At 34.1% G+C, this 12,109-nt stretch overlaps 1 protein-coding gene across 1 annotated transcript in view; it reads right to left on the reverse strand.

Moving 5' to 3' along the window:
• ZNF407 (zinc finger protein 407) overlaps positions 1–12,109 on the reverse strand; it is a 351,765-nt gene that overhangs the window by 303,904 nt on the left and 35,752 nt on the right. The window contains exon 3 of the mRNA XM_034429342.2: positions 9,631–9,745. Coding sequence (XP_034285233.2) covers positions 9,631–9,745 — 115 coding nt within the window. The remainder of the gene's footprint in view (positions 1–9,630; positions 9,746–12,109) is intronic.

Consider the following 12,109-nt stretch of genomic DNA (forward strand, 5'->3'; position numbering starts at 1 on the left):
CAAAGTAGTTTCATATTGTTCTGTTAAGCCTTCGCAGCTCAGAATCTCTTCCTTGCTAACAGATGACAATCACCACTTAAGTTTTAAAGCAGCCCGCATACCGGTTTCCTCTGCCTTCCGCCTCTAAAGACAGATTTCACTTTTTCTCTTGCTGACTGACTATATTGACCGTAACTACTGCTATCTGTCAGGCTAATGGCAACGTGAATTTCAGAAAGACAGATAAGAGGGAAAACAACAAACTCTTCACACACAGAAAAAGGAGACTAGGCTGAAATTAGACAGTGGTCAGACTTTTCCGAGAATCTCACAACTTGGATTTTCTGACAGTTGAAAGGATGGAGAGACCCAAAAGCAAACAATGTCAACTCCATCAATGTTTTTTTTTTTTTTTTTAAAAAGGCCTTTTTTGTGAAAAGAATTCTTTTTAACCAACACGTTTACAAGGTGCTTGCCTCTGCTCTTCTTGTTACAATAGCTGGACTCCGACAGATGCGTTAAAAACTGCATGTTGATATATCGTTCGAGTGCTAAATGGAAACCACAGGACTTTTCCCCACCAAGAACAACATAAAAATATAGGGACCTCTCACCAAGGCTGTGTTATGAGCAGAAGGGTTGGCTGCATTATTTGACAGGATAAGCTGACAGCCTCAAGCAACTGATCTGAGATATCATGAAAGGGAAGCAAGGGTTAGCTTCATTTAATTTAGGGCTGTCCTTCCGTGTGTTTATTCGGGAATAGGGGGGGGGAGTATTTGTGTATTTTTTCTACTTTACAGAGCAAAATAATTTGATCGACATTAAGTTTCATGCACCTTGGGTTTGGGTACAGAACCCAATTTACATTTCTGCTTTAGACAGTAAAATGTCTTCAGCCAGCTCAGGGCATATAATTATCCATATTTTTTTCTTAATCTCGGTTATTCATACGTTCAGCTGCGAGCTGTGCTGAAATGCTGTGATATGCTTGGGTGAATGGGAAGAGAATGATGCAGCCCCTCTGAGTAATAATGGGCTAATGCGCGGGGCTACTTCATGCTGGGAATCTTCTACAAAGTGGAGGCAAGAGACTGGTGCCCTGTATTACTAGGGTAACTCTGCTGAAAGAAATGATCGGTATTTCGTTTCCTTTTCAAAACTATGCTGCAGAACTTCCAATTAATATTTAAACTCCATAATTTGTTTTCCCTAAGAAAAGGGAAAAAGCTGTATTGTTTCTGCATCCAGAAAGAAATTACCCAAAGTACACATAGAGGGAGTTAACTTGCTGTGCCCGGAAAAAAATTTTTTTTTGTGTGATTATGAAATATACAATTAGGCAGGAATCCTTATGTACAAATGAGAAAGAGAAATCTAAGCAACTTTTAATACAAGTCTTTGTGTAAGGAATCACTCTACCTCTGTCATGGTAATAGCCTGAAGTGTCCTAATAGACAACGTACTGTTAACTATTAACAACTGTATGGCTTTGATTATTTGTAGATTTCTCCATTTTCATTACAAATGGATAACTTTCTCAAACTCAGGAAAACCAACACTTTTGTTGAAATATAGCTTTAAAATGAAACATGTTTGGGTGAAGAGAAATTTGTTATTTTAGGTGTAAATCCCCATTTAATAGTTGATCAATTTAATATGCTCTGGTACTATGCAAACAAGCAATTTATAAGAATAGGGTTGGAAGGGAATAATAGGTTCAATTTAGCACCTTGTTGAGAATGTTTTCAGATCTGTCCCCCTCCCCTCAATTGGGCTCACTTTGCTATATCAAGTGTGCTGATTGGATACAAATGCAGCCATGTGCAACAGTGGCATGATTTTATGAGTCTAGAAGTACACGGAGAAAATGAGAGGGGGGGAAATTATACCATAGTTCCTAATCAAGAAACAAAATATTTGATTTCTTCACTATGATCAATAACACATGTATCTATTACAAAGTACAGAATTGCAAGGCAAATCAGAATTCTTTACTCAAAGTTCTGGAGGACTAAGCTCTTATATACTAACGTTGTTTTCCATATGCTATCTACAGAAAGATTCAGCACAGTATTACTTAGCTAAAGGAAATATTCCCTTTATTCCTTGGGTATACAATTCCCCTTCTTCACTTTGTTGGGAAGATTTATAATTAATGTAAGACGAAAAACAGAAGAAGATGAAAAGATCTTGATTGTAATGTGATTGCTGCTTGCTTCTTTACAGTATTTTGTCAAATTTATTGCTTGTCAATTAAATTGCTGTGTGATTTTTGTCTTCCAGAAAAATTACATGATTGTTCTCTTTCTCCAACTGTTTTGATAACCCAGTGGCAGAAAAGTGGGGAGGATTTGAAATTAAGTCATTCATGCAATTCTCTATAGCAAAACCTAAAAAGATTCTATTTCTATTTATTACCCTTCTAATTTGTTCAATAATCCAAATATTCAGGCAGGTTATAAAGTTGTTTAAACAGTAAAAACAACATGAAAAATAAATAGAGCAATATATTCATAAGTTGAACTGGAAGGATGTAAAGATAAAACTATGTATGAAATAAATTTGCTTCCTTGTTAATTACATCACAAATACTTAGAAATTTAAGTTTCTTTCCCTTCCCATATCCAGCCCCACAAATACCACTATATAAAACAAACTTGTCCTAATCATAAATCTTATGTTTTGTAACCATTTTCCTGAACTTTTATGCAACGCTATTTATTTATTTATTTATTTATTTATTTATTTATTTATTGGCTTACTTCCTTGTTAAAAGCACACAACTCTCCAAATCTCAAGCCCTGGATCATTTTCTATTTTCTCTTTCTTGTCTATCTGAAGAGCTAGGATTACATTTACTGAAAGTAACCACTTCTTGTTTAAATTGATCATTTTAAAACCTTTTAAAACCACTTATCATCTTTAGCCCTAAATTCACGTTTTTTTAATTTGCTTTGATCCTTTCTAGATCCTACACATCACAGATGCTGCAAGGGGCATATAATCAGCTGTTTTGTGCAAAAAGTTATCCACTGAAGATAAAAAGGCAATGAAAATGGTTTTAACTGAATAGAATTTCATTGTAGTTTCCTGTTCAACACAGGTGAATTACTTAATGGCCAAAACAGGAAAAAAAACAAGAGCTGGTTGGTTCTGTAACTACTAGCCCCTACATAGCCCCTCTACCCATATCTCGTGCAAAGGGAACCAGAGTTGCCTGGCATATTGAGAACCTGAAGGCAACATCTGAGAAAGCTTTTCACCATAACCAAAACTAAGATGGAAATGGAAAAGAGAAGATGTTACACACAGGAAGTAGTTAGAGACCACTTTCCAAGACCTTTTCATTCCTTTCTTTTATTTCTCACAAGACTCACATCACTTTACAACTTGAAAACAACTGGGAAACTATTGGTTTTTGGTTGTTGTTATAAAACGATAAAATGCCATAGTGGAGATTCAACCAAATTCTCAAATATATAAAACCGAAGTTATGGTTCTTTGCACTACTGTGCATGACTATTTCATCTGCTTCCCCCTCAAACTTTTTTCTTTGTTAGAATGTTTTTATCATTCCTGCCATTTTTTAAAAAATATCAAAGTACTTAGGTAGCAATCGCATCCGACTTCTTAAGCAGTGCCCTTGAAAGTCAGGGGCAAATGTTGAAACACAGTAAGCCAACTGGTACCTTTTGCTGACTTAATTTGGGCAGTGCAAATTTCAGGACTAGATGTTTAAAAATGAGAACTTAAATATAATGCTTGTGTAGTAAGTACACTGTAACTATCTTTAGATATACCCATAAATTAGAGATGGGCAATGATTCATTTACTATGCTGCCTGGGTCAGGCACTTAAAAAAATAGGCAGGGTACCATATAGCACATCCTTCTTCTAAATACTTGCCAATGAACATGTTATCTAAAGTGTGTAGCATTTTCCAGCCAAGGATCCTGACTCTTTTTATCAGATCAATGTTTAATCTGATGGGGAAAGAATGCAGAACAAAATGGAGCATAAATTCAGCCAAGTCCACAAAAACAGTCTAAATTGTTACCTGTTCCACCACTGAAACGTACTATCAGTATTTTGTACAACTGAATAGATAATACATTTTTTCTTGGAGAAAAGGAAGAGAAATCTCATCTTCCTGGAATAAGAATACCTAATTACAATAAATTTTATTGCAATGGCAACCGAGTAAGCTATTTATTAACAATCATTTCTATTTTATTAAATACTAGACATGTTCCTTGCAACAATTTGTTTCTATGATTCAGTAATGTATTCTGTTTTTCAGAACCATTCTTGTACACACACACACACACACACACACACACACACACACACACACACACAAGAAATGCCTTTAGAAGACACAGTACTTGTTCTAGGTGGCACATATATCACAATCACACAGCTACGTGCATCTTTATAATTGCAGTTTGAAAGTGCATTGCATTGGATTATATATAGTGGAGGTATAAGAATAAATCACCAGTAGTGTCCTTAACTCAAATACAAACATATATTCAGCTAAGTATGTACTCTTCATATCTTTTCACTTCAGCAAGTCCAACAAAAGCACTGTCATAACTCAACTGAAGTAGAGGTGGATAAAAATACGCTTTTCATACAGCATTACAACTAGGAGTTGGCCTTGACTTTTCTGCTTCATTTGCCAAACTGGACACTAGTGAAGCATACTGATAGCTATTCAATAGGAAGATCTTTATGGCACTTCTGCAGCTCTGCTCATGTCTTAAACGAAAACCAATTCATGTCAGCCCACCCTCCAAAAACTCTGCATCCTTACACAGCAACTAACATTAGATGTAGCAGAAACAGCAACAGATGATCAGACAACAGTAAAGTATATTAAAATGGTACTCTGCATTAGAGAACTACTGGATTATATCTATTTTGAGGAAGCTAACTTTTGCTACAAAATAGAACTCCCTATTGTTCCCTTTGCCATCCCTAAATATTACAGAGGTTCTACAGCAGAGACAACAGAGTCCACAATCCATTCAACTAAAAAAACAATATCATCAGCGGGGAAAAATAATAGTACTATACGGGAAACAGAGTCCAGTTTATTTTCCATCATTAGCACACACAAAAGAGAAAGCAAACTACTTTACACATATCGTCTTAGCATGTGTACTTCACAACATTTCTAAAAAAATAATCAAAATATGACTTAATGAAATATATTATTATCAGTATGGTATTTTTCCTTTGTTGACTATGAGCCAAATTATCATTGGCGCTACTCTATGGGTGCCCTCTCTGTACTGTGAATATTTCAGATTATTGAAGCCACAGAAAGTCTTGTTTTACTTTGTTGCTTCAGCATTGTTTTATTTGGATACAGCTGTGGATATGATGTGTGTAATTAATTTTTCAGTCAAAAATGTGATTCCATGCTACATTTGATTATTTAAATATAAAACAGCTTTAGTTCTCTGAGCCAACCAAAAATAGTGATTTTAATTTATTCCTGCTGCCTGCAATTACTCACAACCATGTATTTTTAAATATTTCCAGCCTATAAAAATTACTAATTTTTGCCACTTGTGTTTATCTGCCTTTAGACTTTGATTTGGATAAATTAAGCTCTCAAGTGTTCCTTGCTTTATGAAACGCTGCATGTTGTACACTTCAACACAAATAAATGACTTCTACCATTAGAGGTTTAAATAATGTAATGTATTTCATGCTCAGCCTGAAGCGGGATTCCAATGAAGTTGCTAATGCACGTAATGATTAAGTGTAACTCAAATACTAACTGTGTTGTTGAAAACATGACAGGCAATAATTTGGTCTATTATATTCTGCCATTTAATTGCCTAGTACAGACATTCTCTGACACTTTATGAAGCAATGATTTACAATTATTCAAGCTGCAAAGGTCAGAAAGTGACATTATAATCATCTACACAGAGATCCCTTCTAAAGCACAAAAAAATAGGTAACACCACACAAAAATAGTTTTAACTGAAGTTTCAACTTTCTATTTAAAGATTTTTCATAGCCTTAGAACAAACCGTTCACTTACAATACCATTAAGACATATTTAAAATCCAAATGCACATCTCCCACTCTTCCCAATATTGTTTAAAAAATAATACTCTTTGTTCTTCAAAGACAACACTAAACATGCTTTTTTCTTATTATTTTGTTGATCTATGGATCCACAGCCAAAGAATCTGAAACTAATTCTAAAAACATGACAAAACAAAGAGTGAGAGCAAAATGCATAACCCTGTGGGGAGGAAATGTTTTCACCTCTCTTTCAGGCAAGTTCTTTAATTTTCTATGTCATTCCTAGGAATCATTTAAAAATAAATACTATAAATGGCACATTAATAAATACACTGGCAAAACTGCTACCATCAAAATTCAAGTGAAGTTTAATGTTTAAAAATACTTCTCTAGAAGATATGTGAGATAATGCACAATAGGTAATACACAAACACAATAGAAATGGAAATCACAGGCATGTTACAAAAAATGGGAAATCTATGTGCTTCAACTAATGTTCAAAATCTATAACCATTCCTTAATCAAATATGCATTTCCACACATTACAAGAATGTATAAGGTAAGCATGTAGGTTGATTTCAAATTATTAACATGTTTTAATTTTAATTTTTTTCTAACTTTTTCACCTTCTGATTTATTTATCTCACTTTAATAAAACTCTTAGAAGTGAAGGAGAAAAAAATTGTCAGGAGCCTTATATTTCAAGGAAAAGTATGAAATAGTAGATGCATTTTTAGGTATGCTGCCCGTAAATTTGTTTAAAATCTGAAATCATGAGCAATTCATTGCTTTTAAAATCTCAAAACTGCAAGCTAAGCCTTTTCTGTCGTTCCAATGCACAAGTTTTGCAAACATAACTATCTGAAAACCAGTTTGAGTTTGCTAATCTTAGTAAATCAACAACTTCATGCCCAGACTTCTGAAAATTAAATTTAAATAGGTAGCAGTTGGATATGCGCTGAAAACAGATCCCTTCTCAAATCAGGGATGCATTTTTCATTCATGAACATAATGCAAAGGAAAACAATCACCACACATCTGCTGACAAGGAAATGAGTAGCAGACGGTTTATTTCAAATGCTGAAAGATTAGTAGCTTCCAATCTCTATAGCAAAGTATTTCTACTGTGCAGCTGGAAAAAATTAAATTTAGATTTGAAACAATAAAAGCAACATGCAAAAGCAATGCTGTGTGTTCCTCCATCTTTTATGTTAACTACACAGTGTATAAAATCTCTTAATTTTTACCATCACTTCTCCAAAATTTTTCACCTTCCGATTCAGCTCAGCATTATATTTCAAGGCAATCAAGTGATATCTTCCATTTGTAATGATTCATAGTCTTGCACTGACAAGTCACATGTCCAAACAGATTATGTAACAACTGGAAAAATTATTTAACCTTCTACCTAATAGAAAGCTTGTCCGATGAATCTAAATGACAGGACAGAATTTTAACTACTGAAGAAAAGAAAACACAGTATAGGACCTTCTGTTTGTGACAAAATTACCAAGTTAATGTTCCTGAAAGATCACTTCACCTCTTAAAACATGATTTTTTAAAAAGGTAAATTTATAGCAATTAAAGCTAATGAAGGAATGAAGCATGAGCTGCTTATGTTCGGGAACTAATAGGTCCACTGAGCATTTCTAAGATTATTTAGCTATCAATGATAATGAATTGACATTGTCAGTAGTTTTACTGTACTAGCTCTAAACTGCTGCTAATATGCTATTCATTCCTAGATTTTTTTATACTGTCATTTTTTAATCTACATATTAGCCTATTTTTATGGCAAAAATAAAGCACATGCTTCCTTCTTGCCATACACTCAAATACACTAATAGTGGCAGAGTTATTTAGTGAAAGTTCAAACACCCTAGTCCTCTCTTTTTCAAAACCCATTATACTTTATTATACTTTATTGCTAATCCACTCACTGTTAATGGACTAACATTTATGGTGTATCTTGGACTAAACTGTATTATTTTAATTGCAACTGAAGACATTGCTGAAGTAGATTTTGGAGTATCTTTCTCATTAAATATGTAAGGCTACTTTGACAACTTTGACATGTATTTAAGTGTCCAAAAACAATAAAACAATAAAAAGCAGTTTATTTTAAGATATTCACAATGTACTCCTTCACATACGAGTCAGCTAATTACTAAGAGTTGCAACCACAATTTAAAATGGTTTGCCAATTCTGATCCACCATTCCCGCTATCCATACACAAGCAAATCCAAGTTCCATTTTTCACATGCCCATTAAATATCAGACAAATGGTGGCTTAGTCCCAGACCCTGTATGCACAGAACTACTAATCATATCACAAAATAGATAGCTGCCCACATGCAGTATTATTTGTTGTCCAAAGACCAGAGGATAGTCCTCTGTTACTTTACAGTGACAATTTTCGTATCAACTTCCAGCGTGCTTGCAAGTAATTTGGTCAGCAACTGTCCAGTGCTTCTTCCCGTCAGATAATCACACCACTCTTGTCAGTTTAATGTGCTATTTTTGTGAGAAACATTTGCCTCAGTGAAAAGCATTCTAATTTTCTTTTGAATATTGCACTCACTTTGTTCTGCTAAGAGGTTTAATTGCAAGAGCTGACATGACCAAACTCCAGCTGAAAAATATCCTTAACCACTCACTTTATCATTTTGGTGGGCATTGGGTTTAATTCACTGAACCAATCCTAAACTTTACACTAACCATCAGGCCTCTCCAGCAACTTAAAATGTTTTGAAAAAAGCATTTCATGTGTCACATATATTAGCTAATTTTTTTTAGCATAATAACACTAAAATACACTTTTAATAAGAGTGCAGTATTAAAACCCACCTCTGAATGTCCTACGCCATACTATATATGCCATGGCATTTGGAAACCTTTTAAACATTTCTGCTAAATTAATTAGCTTTGGATTAAAGAGTTTCAGGATCCGCCATTTTAAATGCAATATAGTTGAAGTTCAATTAAACATTATGAATGGTCCATGTGATGAAATAACCATTAAGAAAAAAAGGAAAATGGGAGGCATTTCTATGTGTGGCAATAGATAAAAAACCTTTATAAAGTTTTCTTTTATCTCCTGTAATACAAAAAGCTTATAGCAGCACATAGTTCCAGAATCAAGCAATACATAACGCAAACATGGATGGGCACAGGAAAACACAGACTACACTGAAGACTATATTTTTTAAACACATATGCACATACTTTACATGTGTATTTCTCTCTCTTGCTCTCTCTCTTTCTCTCTCTCACACACACACTCATACACATACCTTTAAAAGGAAATTTACAGTTCTCCCTGGCAATGTGAATGAACATCCTATAATTTAGTCAATTTACAGATTACAGGTTCAAATTGACCTTGTAGCCCATAAAATTGCTCATCTGCGGTACTGGATTAGAAGTAGGAAAAGAATGTCATAACTGTATTTAAGGAATTTACCATAACAATGGGAAGGAGGATATGCATGCATAATTTTAGCCTCTCTTGCTCACATTCCCTCTTTGAACGCTGAAACAATGCATAGCCTGCACTCCTTTCCTGCTAACCAAAGGAGGAACTATTTCAATTTACTCACCCACAGATATGACACTTGTATTCCCTCATCCCAAGGTGCCTCTTGACATGGTTTCTGGCATCTCCTAGTTGAGCTGTTGCAAAGTGGCAAATCTTGCACTTGAATGGCTTTGATCCTGAGTAAAATTTAGCATAAAGAAAATTAGAAGCTGAATTAGAATATTATATTACCCTTGGATAAAGAAATCACCATCTGCAGGAGACAAAGCCATTAAAAAAAAAACCTTTAAAGGTAAGTGTAGAAACCACCACCCCATATTTAATCTGTTTTAAGAATCTTTCTTAGCCCCTCAAAGAAAAATGCCTATTGCATACATTTATAACTCCAGGGATACTATTAGGATATTTCTCATTAAGTATACTCGCCAAGAGTTCAAATACAAAAGTTAAGCAAGAAAGGGGTTTCATTAACAGACACAGTATCAATAATTAGAAGATGAGATGCTCTGAAACATTAAAATGAAACAAAAGTTGTTGCACAGAAATTGTCCATTATGAAATGGCCTGGATTTCAGATATCTCCAGCTGAAGCTTGACACAGTTCATTTCAGTAGGCTCTAATTACAATTTCTACAGAACTGTACAAATCTCATTATTATTATTAAGGTGGAAGACTTAAAAATATCTCAAAAATGCTCAAGTAGCTTAACTAGCCTGCTATAGCAATTCCCAGAAATCCGAGCCAAGATGGCTACATGACTGCACTCCAAATACAACTGAAGGACATTTGGTTGGGAAGGGCTGATTTGGACTAATAAGTAGAACTATCTGAAGTTCTAATACACAGAGAGGTTTTGACAGTCAAAGCAAATTGTAAAAATGGCCTTTAAAGGGTTCAAAATAATTATGTGAATCAGCACTTACAGAACATCCATATGTTCATCTGATTATTTCAATTCAAATTAGAAATCAAATGTCTTTTTTTTCCTCCTGAAGGCTACAACTGTTGCTAAAATATAGTAGGTGGAGGAATATAGTAGGTGTTTCTTCAAGGTGTTGATGTCCAGTGTATCTCAAGTTTTCCTAATATGCAAATGCCATTTTTAGACTTGACTATGTTCCATGAGCTTTTTTTGTGGCACAATGTGGCCCTGTTGAAGGTTATCATGAAAACTTTGGCCATGCCTATAGCATATCAAAGACTATATGGAATAGTTGCAACTAATAACAGAGGGGTTTTTTTAATTCTTAAAACATATTTAAGTAATTACAGTATTTTTCTGTGTCCTTCTTTCTGGCACAAAATAACATCTTAATATTGCTATTCTTGCAGAGGGAAGAGCCACAGGAAGAATGACGTGTTTCTATTGCAATGGCATGAAGTATATGAATATATAGTGAATAAAATATTATACCTTGATGACTTTTATAGTCTGAATTTATGATTATTCTGAAAACTGGAAGTATTGACATTTGGGCTATTATTTATTTTAGGAACAAACTTTAACTGGCTAGAACAGATATCCATCACGACACCCATACAAACAGGCAAAACTGTCTTGTTCTTTTGTAAAGCAATCAGTCCAAGTAAAAAATAAAATAAAATAAAATTGCACATTGTAACTTAAGATGGCTTTCCAACCAAACTGAGGCAATTATGTTACCACAAAAAAGCAGTCATTAAACCTGGCAGGTGTCAGTACTGCAATACTAAGTGGTAACACATTATTTTAAAGTATTCTTTGACCCTTTCCAACTTTTAAAAGAGCAGCTGATCTCTCTATCCATAAATCCCAGAATTGAAGTTAAGTGTAAGTGCAATATGCTCACAGATACTTCATATTATGTTTGGGATATGTTTTGTGAAGAACTTCTTCCAATATAGTTAAGCATAATATGAAATATGGGATCTTTAATAAATATACATAAGAGTTCGGGTAAGAAAAATGTTACAGTACATCATACTTGATCAATGATCCCTTCTGTGCCCTTGAACACACAATAGCCCCAAAGAAGACATTGTTTAAATTGAGGATCTCGGTTAAAAAAAATTTGAAGTCTTAAATTTCAATTTAATTCTCAAAAGCTGACAAAAAATGAAGCATTTAATTTTAATCTTCTCACAGAAATAAAAAAAGTCAACAGGACTAGGCACAGGCAGACAAGGTTGAATATTTCACAGTTCAATGACAATGAAGCCAGATCTCTTAATACTTCCATTTCGACTGTTCAAAGTAGATGTAAAATATATTTAGCACCTGAACAGTTATATCTAGTCAGCTTTATATGTTTAAATGTCAAAAGCAAGTTGAGTCTGCAGGGAGCAGGAATCACACTGAATCAATCACGTCAGAACATCAAGTTTATTTAAATTGTAATGATAAAATTGATTTAACCATTAATTTGCTAGCATTTTGTATCATCAATGCATCCTGTAAAGAGGCCAGTGAAAATAAAACAATTTAATTTTCTGTGCCCATATTAAATAAAATTTAACAGTTTAATTTACCAGTTAGATTTAATAGACTATATAATGCTAA

Source organism: Pantherophis guttatus, chromosome 3 (assembly GCF_059756535.1).
Source record: "Pantherophis guttatus breed Tessera chromosome 3, ASM5975653v1, whole genome shotgun sequence".
NCBI lineage: Eukaryota > Metazoa > Chordata > Lepidosauria > Squamata > Colubridae > Pantherophis > Pantherophis guttatus.